Genomic DNA, 13,360 nt, shown 5'->3' with positions numbered 1-13,360 from the left:
GCTGTGAAAACAATAAAATTTGAAGAGAAATGGATGAAAAAAATTTATGCTAAGTGAGGTATCCCAGGCCCAGAAAAACAAAAGTCACATATTCTCTCTCATACAGATCCTAAATTTAATGTTTTCATGTATGGATGTAAGGGAATATGAGAATGGGTATAGCTATGTAACTAGATAGAAGACCAAAAGTAAGGAACAAGAGGTGATGAGAGACTTCTGGTTAAGATGGAGGCATAGGTACCATGCCAGAGCAGCCTGGGAGGAAAAAAAGACCAAACAAAACCAGCAAAATACACACTTTTACTAAAAAGTGAGGTGTATAGGAAATTGAAGCAGCAGCAGAGAAGTAGAAGAGATCCAGAGCATCCAGGCCTGCACAGGCCAGCAAGGCAGCCCCAGCAGCTCCGGCAACTGCGGCGGTGGCAGTGCAACAGAAAGCCGCCAGACTCAGCTCCAGCCGCAGGAAAAGCCAAGTACGGGAGCTTCCACTCACAGCGGCGCTCTCCACAACTCAGGAAATGTGAAGGGAGAGCGGCAGTGAGCAACGGGGAAGCAGACCACGAGGTAGAAGAACACGCAGAACAGTGAGAGATCCAGAGCAGCTGCAGCTCCCTCCCCTCCCCCACTGCCTGAGCCCAGCTCTAGCAAACAGAGCAGCGGTCCGGGACCCAGCCACGCCAACTTGGGACAACAGCAGGACCAAGCAGCTCCGGCACCGGTAACAGAGGCCCCAACAGCAGCAGACCCAGGAGCAGCAACAGCGGCAGACCCAGCAGCAGCACATCAAGTAGTGGCAGCAGCAGACCCAGTAGCAGCAGACCCAGGAGTGGCAGCAGCGGCAGACCCAGCAGCAGCACATCAAGTAGCGGCAGCAGCAGACCCAGTAGCAGCAGACCCAGGAGTGGCAGCAGCGGCAGACCCAGCAGCAGCAGCTTCAGCAGTAGCAGTGGCTCCAGAAGTGGCAGCTACAGCAGCAGCAGCAGCAGCAGCAGCAGCAGCAGAGGCAGCAGCAGCGGTGGGCCCAGCAGCAGCAGCTTCAGCTGCTGACAGACCCATCAGAGGCAGCTTTAGCAGCAGCAGTTCCAGCAGCAGGGGTGCTGATCTGCAGGGCCACAGTTGCCAGGCTCGGTTTGCCCCACAGTAAAAGCCATTGCCCAGCTCCAGAAACCAGAACAGCAGCCCAATGACCAGGCAGCAACTTGACTGAGACCAAAATCATCCAAGGTAGCTGGGATTGCACAAGGGAAGGGTCTCACTTGGTCACAAGCTGACTTGGATCCCTCCACAGACCAGAAATCTTAACCTCTATGTTGATAGAGGATCTGGTTGTTATAATAACTACTCTGGCATACATACTTGGGGCTGTTTTTGATTGAATGGGTACAGTGTTTAGTTAAATTTTAGAATCTACCTGTATTTTATTCCACTCAGCCTACTTGAATACTCCCATAGCAGGGAAACTCAACCCCTAAGAGCACCTTTGTAGATACTCGGGTGAGTCTTAAGAGTCACACCTAACACCTTAAGCTCCTACCCTGAAAATATATAACATCAAATCAACTGAAACAGCTAAGAATACCCAGCTAGCTAGAATATCCAAGCATTAACTTAATCCAAGATGCAAAAATATATACATTATAAAATAAGAAACACTAAAAAGCAAGATGATATAAATCCACCTAAAAGTATTAATGCATCAGAAATGACCTCCAGTGAGAATGAGTTAGAGGAAATGCCTGAGAAAGATTCCAAAAGAATGACTGTAAATATGTTCAAAGAAGTCAGAGAACAAATCAAAGGAGTCAAAGAGGAACTTAAAGAGGAAATCAAAGAAGATGCAGGACACCAATTTCATGAAATAAAGAAGGCAATACAAGACATAAATAAGGAAATAGAAATAATAAAGAAAAACCAGTCAGAATTACTAGCAATGAAGAACAAAGTTAATGAAATAAAAATCTCTGTACAAAATCTCACCAGTAGAATGGATGAAGGAGAGGACAGAATATCTAAGCTAGAGGACCAGGTGGCAGATCTAATACAGTCCAACAAAGAGAAAGACAAAAGTATAGAAAAGTATGAGTGGGAATTTCAAGATATTTGGGACTCTATGAAAAGATCAAATATAAGAATTCAGGGCATAGTAGAAGGAGAAGAATTCTACTCCAAAGGCATAGTAGGTGTCTTCAACAAAATCACAGAAGAAAACTTCCCCCAAATTGGGAAAGATGCGCCAATGCAGATACAGGAAGCCTTTAAAACCCCAGCCAGACAAAACCTGGAAAGAACCTCTCCTTGTCATATTATAATCAAACTACCAAACACACAAACCAAGGAAAAAATACTGAAAGCAGTTAGAGAGAAAAATCAAGTTACCTACAAAAGCAAGCCCATCAGGATTATAGCAGATTATTCAACACAAACTTTTAAAACCAGAAGGGATTGAAGTGATATATTCCAAGTTCTGAAAGTTAACAACTGTCAACCAAGGCTACTTTATCCTGCAAAGTTATCCATTCAAATAGACGGAGAAATAAGGACATTCCATGACAAAAGCAGGTTAAAGGACTATTTGAAGACAAAACCAGCTCTACAGAAAATACTTGATAGAATACTCCTTGCTGAAGAAAAGGAAAAGCACACATATAAGGAACCTAGAAAAAAAACAAGTAATACTCAAATACTAGTTAACACAAGAGAGCACAGGTAGAACCAGAACCAGAAAAAAAAAATGGCAAACATATATACATACCTTTCAATAATATCTCTTAACATCAATGGCCTCAATGCCCTAACGAAAAGACATAGGTTTGCAGACTGAGTTAAAAAGCAGGATCCTACAATTTGTTGTCTCCAAGAAACTCATCTTTCTACAAAGGATGGACATTATCTTAGGGTGAAAGGTTGGAAGACAGTGTTTCAAGCAAATGGGCCTAGAAAACAAGCAGGGGTTGCTATCCTAATATCTGACAAGGTAGACTTTAGTCCAACGTTAGTCAAGAAAGATAAGGAAGGTCACTTTATATTGATTAAGGGCACACTCCAACAGGAGGACATTGCAATCCTAAACTTATATGTCCCTAACATGGGGGCTCCCAAATTCATCAAACAAACACTATTAGAACTAAGGTCACAGATAACACCAAACACGTTGGTGGTGGGTGACTTTTAAACCCCACTCTCATCAATTGACAGATCATCCCGGGAAAATATAAACAGAGAGGCATCTGGACTAAATGAGGTCATAGAAGGAATGGACTTAACAGATATATACAGGACATTTCATCCAAAGGCTGCAGAATATACATTCTTTTCAGCAGCACATGGAACATTCTCTAAAATAGACCATATATTAGGACACAAAGCAAATCTTAACAAATTCAAGAAAATTGAAATAATTCCTGGCATTCTATCTGACCACAATGGAATTAAACTACAAATCAGTAGCAAGAAAGGCTATAGAGCATACACAAAATCATGGAAACTAAACAAAACACTACTAAATGATGAATGGGTCAATGAAGAAATCAAGAAGGAAATCAAAAAATTTATAGAGTCAAATGATAATGAGAACACAACATATCAAAATCTCTGGGACGCAATGAAGGCAGTTCTAAGAGGCAAATTTATAGCCTTAAGTACGTATATTAAGAAATTAGAAAGGTCGCAAGTAAACGACCTAATGCTTCACCTTAAAGCCTTGGAAAAAGAAGAACAAGGCAAACCAAAAATCAGTAGGCGTGAAGAAATAATAAAGATTAGGGCAGAAATTAATGAAATAGAAACCAAAAAAAATCCAAACACTTAATGAAACAAAGAGTTGGTTCTTTGAAAGGATAAACAAGTCTGATAAACCCTTGGCAAATCTGACCAAAAGAAAGAGAGAAGAGGCACAAATTAATAAAATCAGAGATGAAAAAGGTAACATCACAACAGATTCCAAAGAAATTCAAAATATGATAGGGACATGCTATAAAAGCATATACTCCACAAAGTATGAAAATCTGACAGAAATGGATGCTTTCCTTGATTTTATGACCTACCTAAATTAAATCAAAATGAGATTACTCACTTAAATAGACCTATAACAAACATGGATATCCAAACACTTATCAATAATCTCCCAATAAAAAAAGCCCAGGCCCAGATGGATTCAATGCTGAATTTTACCAAACCATTAAGGAAGAGCTTACAACATTGCTTCTTAAGCTTTTCCAGGAAATAGAAAAAGAAGGAATTCTACGAAACTCCTTCTATGAGGCCAGCATCACCCTGATACCAAAACAAAGCAAAGATAGAACAAAAAAAGAAAATTACAGACCAATCTCCCTCATGAACATAGATGCAAAAATTCTCAACAAAATACTGGCAGACAGAATACAGGAGTATATTAAAAAGATCATTCACCTGACCAAGTAGGCTTTATCCCAGAGATGCAGGGATGGTTCAATATACGCAAATCTATAAATGTAATACATTATATAAACGGGTTGAAGGACAAAAGTCACATGATCATCTCATTGGATGCAGAGAAAGCATTTGACAAAATCCAACATCCCTTCATTATAAAAGTCCTACAGAGACTGGGAATAGAAGGAACATATCTCAATATAATAAAAGCTATTTATGACAAGCCTACAGCCAACATATTAGTAAATGGGGAAAAACTGGAAGCTTTTCCACTAAAATCAGGAACAAGACAAGGGTTTCCACTGTCCCCACTTTTATTTAATATAGTTTTGGACGTCTTAGCCATAGCAATAAGGCAAGAGACACACATAAAAGGGATACAAATTGGAAAGGAACAGATCAAGTTATCATTATTTGCAGATAACATGATTCTATACATAAAGGACCCTAAAAACTCTACTAGCCAACTGTTAGAGCTGATAAACACCTATAGCCATGTAGCAGGATACAAAATAAATACACAGAAATCAGTAGCCTTCATATATGCTAACAACAAACACACAGAGGATGAAATCAGAGAATCGCTCCCATTCACAATTGCATCATAAAAAATAAAGTACCTTGGAATAAACCTAACCAAGGAAGTAAAGAATCTCTACAATGAGAACTTTAAAACACTCAAGCAAGAAATTGCAGAAGACACTAGAAAGTGGAGAAACATCCCCTGTTCCTGGATTGGAAGAATCAATATTGTGAAAATGGCAATCTTACCAAAAGCAAACTACACATTTAATGCAATCCCTATCAAAATTCCAAAGACATTCTTCATGGAAATAGAAAAAACAATTCAAAAATTCATTTGGAATCACAAAAAACCTCGAATATCTAAAATAATACTGAGCAACAAAAATAAGGCTGGTGGTATCACCATACCTGATTTTAACCTATACTACAGAGCCATAGTAACAAAAACAGTGTGGTACTGGCTCAAAAACAGACGTGTAGATCAGTGGAACAGAATAGAGGACCCAGATGTAAGCCCAAGTAGCTATAGCCACCTGATATTCAATAAAAATGCCAAAAATACTCATTGGAGAAAAGACAGCCTCTTCAGCAAATGGTATTTTGAAAACTGGATATATATCTGCAGAAGGATGAAAATAGATTCTTCTCTCTCTCCATGCACAAGAATTAAGTCCAAATGGATTAAAGACCTTAACATCAGACCTAAAACTCTGAAACTGCTAGAGGAAAAAGTAGGGGAAACCCTCCAACATATTGGTCTTGGCAAAGACTTTCTGAATACAACCCCAATTTCTCAGGCAATAAAACCACAGATTAATCACTGGGACCTCATGAAATTACAAAGATTTTGCACTGCAAAGGACACAGTGAAAAAAGCAAAGAGGCAACCTACAGAATGGGAAAAAATCTTCACCAGCTATATATCTGATAGAGGATTAATATCTAGGATATACAAAGAACTGAAAAAGTTAAATAATAAGGAATCAAACAAGCCAATCAAAAAATGGGCTATGAAGCTAAATAGAGCATTCTCAAAGGAAGAAATACGAATGGCATATAAGCATCTAAAAAAATGTTCTACGTCACTAGTCATCAGGGAAATACAGATTAAAACTACATTGAGATTCCATCTCACTCCTGTCAGATTGGCCACCATCACGAAAACAAATGATCATAAATGTTGGTGGTGATTTGGAAAAAGAGGAACCCTTCTACACTGCTGGTGAGAATGCAATCTGGTCCAGCCATTGTGGAAAACAGTGTGGAGGTTCCTAAAACAGCTAAAGATTGATCTACCATACAACCCAGCTATAGCAATCCTAGGCATATATCTTAAGGACTCATCTCATTTCCTTAGACATACGTGCTCAACCATGTTTATTGCTGCTCAATTTATAATAGCTGGAAAATGGAACCAGCTTAGATGTCCCTGAACTGATGAGTGGGTAATGAAGATGTGGCACATTTATACAATGGAGTTCTACTCAGCGGTAAGGAAAATTGAAGTTATGAAATTTGCAGAAAAATGGATGGACCTGGAAAGGATTATACTAAGTGAGGTATCCCAGGCCCAGAAAGCCAAACACCACATGTTCTCTCTCATATGTGGATCCTAGCTACAGATGACTGGGCTTATGCATGAGAATGAAAATACATAGTAGCAGAGGCCAGTAAGTTAAAAAGGAGACATAAAGGGAAGAGAAAGGAAGGGAGGAGGGTACTTAATAGGTTGATGTTGTGTATATGTAAGTACAATGATTGTTATGGGGAGGTAATATGATGGAGAATGGAATTTCAAAGGAGAAAGTGTGGGGGGGAGGGAATTAACACGGGATTTTTTATAATCATGGAAAATGCTAATAATTTTTTTTAAAAAAAAAAGAGGTGATGAGAAGTGGGGGATGCAAAAGGGAACATGTAGCATGAAAGCAGATAAAGAGGCCATAGTGGGGGTGGGATCACAAGTGGAAGATGAGGGAGAAGAGACCAAGAAGGGAAACAGAAACAAAATTTGTACGAAAAAAAGCTTTCATACAATAAAATTCACTCTGATTTTTAAGAAAAAGAAAAGAAACATCTTATCAAAACAAATGGCTTTGCTCACCTGGAATTGTTAACCATTCAAAGTAAATTATGCATTTTTACCCTCAAGTAACATATGGCACTAATTTATTCGTTGTACTTATTCAAAAGCCTATTAGAAGCTTTTGTGGACGCCTTCATTTCTCAGAACAGTCGCCTGGGATTTCTTTTTTACTGTGTCTCATGATTAGGATGAAACAACCTAAATTCCTTAGGCTATGATCTGAGGTCAGAATCACTGTTACCTAGAGAGAGAAAAGCTCACTTAGCAACAAAGTAGAGAAGTCTAGCCTCTCTGGTTCTCTCTCATCCCCCTCCTTTCCTCTTGACTTCTTTACGAGTAATAAATTATATACAGCTTAAGGACAGAGGGAAAACACAGTGCCAACTGTCAAAAGACATGCATTTGGCTCTTGGTCTGTCCCTAATTAGCTCTGAGATCCTAAGCAAATGAACTCCCCAATTGTGAAAGAAGATCAGCAAATCTTACTTCCTAAGATTGTCTGGAAACATAAATAAGATAAAGTCTATGAAAATGTTTTATAAAAAAATATTAAAGAAGAAGGAGAAAAGCAATAATAGTGTTTGGCAAGGATTCACATTTCATGTTATATAACAGAACAACAGAGAGCAATTTCAGAAAGCAAGAAAGAAATGCATGAGAAAGTAGTCTTAAACAATGAAATGTTAACCTACCATCAAATATATGTGTATATACCCACATAGACTGCTACCCAAAATAAGGTACTATTATTTAGAACATGTAGAAACTTAGGAATCAAATATATGAATCCCTCATTTTATAGAGAAGTATATATTTGACAAGTATAGTAAGGCACAGAGAACCTAAGAACTTTCTCTAAGATCACACAGCTATTATTTACAGTTCTCAGACCAAAAAAAAAAAAAAAAAAAAAAACCTTTGGAATATTAAAAATAGGTTTTCTATCAAAAACTGCACATTAGAAGTAAGATTTTTAAAAGCTAACTTAAGAATCTATCTTTGGTCTATTTAGAAGATCAATTTTTGAAATCAAATGAAAATTCCATTATACTTCAAAGAAAGTATTACACAGAGTATCTTTTCTTCATAAGGACATATGAAACTGCACATGTACAGATGGTAAGCCACTATGCACACTTATTATTTGTTTAGGACATAAAAGGAAAGCTATAAAAGTGGGCAATAGCTCCTCTGGCAAAGAGCAGGATTTACTACAGACTCAATAATTGGATTCAACCAAGAGAGATTCCCTAGAATCAAAGATGGGCCAATGGAATACACTTGAAACAGAACCTACTTTGACCACAGCTCCAGAAGGACCAAAGCATTTTGTGGTATTATAGCCACATGCCCCTACTTCAAGTTAATTCCTCACAACTTGACATTTCAGTTTCCTGACCACTATCCAAAACAAGAGAGAATTTTGTGCATTAGTTTTTTTTTTTTTTTTTCTTATTTCATCATTAGGGTTTTGGAAAGAGAAGGGGAAAGGACTATTAAGAACTTGTGGGGATTTAGAGCAGTGGTTTTAAATACCCTTGGAATACTGATGAGGATTAAAAGGGAAAGCATAGTTAATTGGGCCACTTTTTGATGAGTGCAGCCACTCTTCTTAGCCAAAGACTAATGGGAGCTTCTCTCTGGAGTCTGTGACCATTGTATCCCACAGACTTGATTCTCAGTACAAGGTATGAGTTCTTGCCCACTGGGCAGGCCTCTTTTCCAATCGGAGAGCCATGGATTACCTACACAGGTTGTGTGTCACTATTTCACTGGTATGTACATCTTGTCTGGCAAGTTGGTTTCGTACCTAGTAGGATGCCCTGCATGTTCATGTTGGTGGCTATTATCCCCAGCAACATTCAGAGCACTTTCCAATACTATGGGGGCTAGCCAGCAGGGAGCTAGTTTTCTTCTAAGTTCCGGTGTTGCCTCTCAATGTCCTGTGTCCACAGACTGCTTTCTCTTTGGGTTGGAGAATCTGTTTGGGGATTGTCATTTGGGGTGTTATTTTTTTAAGATGGTACTGCAAACCAGCGAGAACCCAGACCCAACAATACATCAAGAAAAGATAGATGACTGCCTAGCATGAGATGAGCCACTTCTAGCACATCTTCCAGGCCCCAGGAGACTGCACAGGGGAAGTAGTGATTTAATCATGAGTGTTGCTCTTGCTGCTCCAAAGAGATGGTGATAGACACTGAGGACACTCAAAATTTATCAAAGCAGAAATCCAGAGGATTCAGAGAGCTCAACACTAAAGTACACTTCCTAACAGACCCATCAGGGCTCAGAGAACATCGTAGACAAATGGGAAAGACTGTAAGAGCCACAGGGTAGAAAGGATTATACTGAGGCATTCCAACCTACACACACATACAGACTGACTGGTGCATTCATAACACCATGGTAAATGCCAACAATTCTACTGAGGATGACCCTCAGTGGAATGGGAGAGGGGAAGAGGAGATACAAAAGGAAAACATGAGGGGAATGGGACACACATATGATTTGTTCATAGAGTAAAGTGCATAATAATAAAAAGAAATAAAAGAAGGAAGGAAGGAAGGAAGGAAGGAAGGAAGGAAGGAAGGAAGGAAGGAAGGAAGGAAGGAAGGAAGGAAGGAAGGAAGGAAGGAACTAATAAAGAGTTCAAGCAATTAAGTCACATCTTGCACCAGTGTCTTGGGGACTTTCTGCTCCAGTCTTGATAGAATTAGGATGGAGATTGTCTCAGGTACAAATCAAGGATTCCTGTCTAAATCTTATCAAACATACACATTCACATACATGTAAACACAAAGAGAGAAAGATTGATCTAAAATGTACATGTATGTATAAATATGTATGTTTATCATACGAATGGGGAAAGAGAATGAATACACACAGAGACACATATACAGGTATGGAGAGAGAGAAAAAACAGGCACATATGAGAAAGAGAGAATACATACATAAGTATGAAAGAGATGGGTAAATACAGAAAGAGATTGTTTTAGTTTGGGTTTGTGGGACTAAATCTAGAAATGATAGATCAGCATAATGATATTTATTACTTTTATGTAACAAGGAAAAAAGCACTACCTACTATACTTTAAGCCTTTTATGTATAGGCCAGTAATAGTTGATAATAGCAGGAGAAACTAATTTGATTAAACTTTTATATTATGTTAGGCATTTATTCATGCCTCACGCAATCCTATGAAATAGGACTATTATTTTCTCCATTTTTAAAGGAAGAAGCTGAGGCACCAAAGAGTAATTTTTCCAATGCTACTGAGAAGACAAGTATTGAATAGGACATGAATCACAGTATCTGGAGTTAGACAGGCAGTGGTGAGGTACCATATCTATAAATATCCTGAAATGTTCTTATTCTTATCCCAAACTAACCCAATTCTAATTGATTATGTTGTATAAGAATATATTATAGCCCATGTATTCCAAAGAAAAGCATTCCTACAAAACCAAATCAAGAAGATAATAAGATGTATTTATTGTAAATTGAAAATGTCAAAGTCAAACAGAACCGAACAGCTAAGTTGCCTCATTTATCACAGATGAAGCAAAGCAGAAATGAAGTGAGTTGTCTACCTCACTGCTGTAATTTTAAAACAAATGAAAGTGATTTGTAAAACAAAGCCTGTTGGAGAAAATGAGTTTGTTGAAGTGTAAACTCTGAACTTACCTGACATATAATGAAATGGGTATAACTGTGTTGAGAATAATGACATACGACCAGAATGCTAGGAATCCTGAGGACACAGAGTTCTTTTCTCCTTCATGCCAAAAGAGAAAAGTTCTGAATTGGCCCCCAACTTCCTTCTCCCAGATGGAATTTCCTATTGCAAGAATTATCCCCAAGCATCCTAGAAACCCAAAAATCTGAAACAAGAATAGAATTTTGGATAAAGTTAACTTGAACCAAAAACTAGTCATAGAACACAATTTAATTACAGATCTAACTCCAACAAATTGCCACTTGACAAATTGAGTGATGCAAACCTCTTCTTACAATAAATTATTTGAATAAAATTTAACATTTTTATGTCAGAACTGTGGCTATTTGACGACCATTGTCTTAGTTCTCCCACTGACTCTGAGGTAGACACAATCATTAGCCACCCTTAGCAAATAAAAAAAATATATAAGTAAAAAATAAGCATGGAAAGTTTATATAGGTTGACTACAGTCACCTAGCTAACAACTTCACATCCTCAATCTGTGATAAAGTCACGTGTCTAAGTGTCTTAAGGAAAAACACTATGTGTGCCTTTATTTTCCCTGGATGGCCCCAGTTTACACCTACTGCTTAAGTGTATTACTAATGTTTCCTTTTACTTTGGATGGTAGCCTGTGTGAATGACACATTGTATGACTACCCAAAGCACCTGAGCCCAAGGAAGAAAAGGTCAGTGACAAAGAGCTGTGTCAGACTTGGCAAAACTCTTAGCTGCAGGTCTATCACACAATTGTTAAGGTCAACAGCACCCACAAAAAATAGGGTTAACTAAAATATCTCATGACATACATTTTTCCTTTCAAAACATCTTTAAAAGTATAATCAAGATAAAAAGTGTCACCAGAGGGCTGGAAAGATAGCTTTGCAGTTTAGGTGCTTGCCTACAAATCCTAAGAACCCAGGTTTGACACCCCAGAACCCACAGAATCCAGATGTACAAGGTCACACATGTACACAAGGTCACACATGCGCATAAGGTGGCACACAGTGGCTAAAGGCCGTGGTATGCCAATTCTCTCTCTCTCTTTCTCTATCTTTCTTTCTCTATCTCTATCTCTTAAAAAATAAATGTTACCAGACTTTTGCATAGGTTTTAGCATCAAAATTAGAAAAAAAAATTCTGAAGAGAACAATTAGGGTGAAAACAAAATTATAAGTGGTAAGTACAAAATCTCAGCCTTGGAAAGGAATGCCACAAATGCCGTGACATGAGGAAGACATCACAGGGACTTTGATCTGCTAAGTGCCACACTTGGAGAAGCTGAGACTAGCTGCTACTGAACCAAAAGTGGACCTAGAGAATAGGAATGTGTACCCTTCCATTTCCTTTGTGCTCTAAGAAATAATTAATAGTAAATTATAGATCTGCACTTCTCTTCATTCTCTCATGAATAATATCATGGCATATGAAGACAAATCAGGAGACAACCACGCATGTGAAATATGAATCTCCCATATCTTACCAACTTGGTATCTGTATCAAAGTAACTTACTATTTTCATGGTATTTCTTATGAGCATGTCACATCAGTTCCATGCACTTTGTCTCAGAGGAATGAGGGTAGCTGGAAGATAGCCCAGGCTGAGGGTGACACTTGCAAAACTTGGCTTGGCTAATATTTTATACCCTGTCAATGCCCTTCTTTCCTCATTCACAGACCAACTACTATAGACCAATTAAGCAAATACATATTGGGCTCAGATTGGTTAAGACTGCTTGCAGACTGAAACATGGCCCACATATTTTAAAGTCACTGTCTTCAAGCTTAACATTTCCTTAAGGAGACAAAGCCATATATGACTCAAAGTCAGAAAACAATCAGATCTACAATGTAAGATAGCCCAACATTAGCTGGCAAAGGGATGAGATATAGAAATATCTGTTTGAGAATAAACAAAGAAGAAAGAAAAGTCATTTCATAAAATACAATGGAGAAAAAATAATCAGCTTTGAAAGAGAAATATTAACTAAGAAGACACTTAGATGCCCCCAGAAAGGACAATGGTAATTGGGGCCCCCAAGGCTCATAAAAAGTACTAGAGTATATGCCCAGGAGTACCATGGCTAGGTCATACCGTAGGTCTATTTTCAGTTTTTCTGAAAAGCCTTAACACTGACACAGTGACTGCACCAGTATATATTTCCACCAATAGTGAATAAGGGTTCCTCTTTCCCCACATGCTAGTCAGCATTGTTACCATTGCATCTCTTGATGGTAGCCATTCTGATTGATATGAGAGAGAATCTCAAAATTTTAACTTGAATTTCCCTGATGACCAAAGATGATGCACACTTTAAAAAATATTTACTGGCCATTTGTATTTCTTCTTCATAATTTGCAGGGCCCAATGCAAAATGAAAATGTAGGGCCCCTTGGTGGAAGTTACTCAGAACTTCTAGAAAGTAGATCAACAGACCACATGCCTGGCCTTGCTGAGTGTGAAGTCATGTGTAGATGCACACTGTGAAGCTAGCCCTAGCCACAGCTATGTAAAGAGAATTTGAGCAAGGATAAAACAACAAAAATACCAAATTAAAAACATGGTTTGTTTTCCAAACACAAGTCCTTGGAATATGATAACTTGAAAGGTTGTGAA

The 13,360-nt window shown here is 38.3% G+C and overlaps 1 protein-coding gene across 1 annotated transcript in view; it reads right to left on the bottom strand.

Moving 5' to 3' along the window:
* Positions 1 to 13,360, bottom strand: part of Atp8b4 (ATPase phospholipid transporting 8B4 (putative)) — a 310,406-nt gene that overhangs the window by 158,140 nt on the left and 138,906 nt on the right. The window contains 1 exon segment of the mRNA XM_045157629.1: positions 10,710 to 10,906. Coding sequence (XP_045013564.1) covers positions 10,710 to 10,906 — 197 coding nt within the window.

The sequence above is a fragment of the Jaculus jaculus genome, chromosome 8 (assembly GCF_020740685.1).
Source record: "Jaculus jaculus isolate mJacJac1 chromosome 8, mJacJac1.mat.Y.cur, whole genome shotgun sequence".
In the NCBI taxonomy this organism is placed as follows: domain Eukaryota; kingdom Metazoa; phylum Chordata; class Mammalia; order Rodentia; family Dipodidae; genus Jaculus; species Jaculus jaculus.
This window is presented reverse-complemented; position numbering and strand designations above follow the sequence as displayed.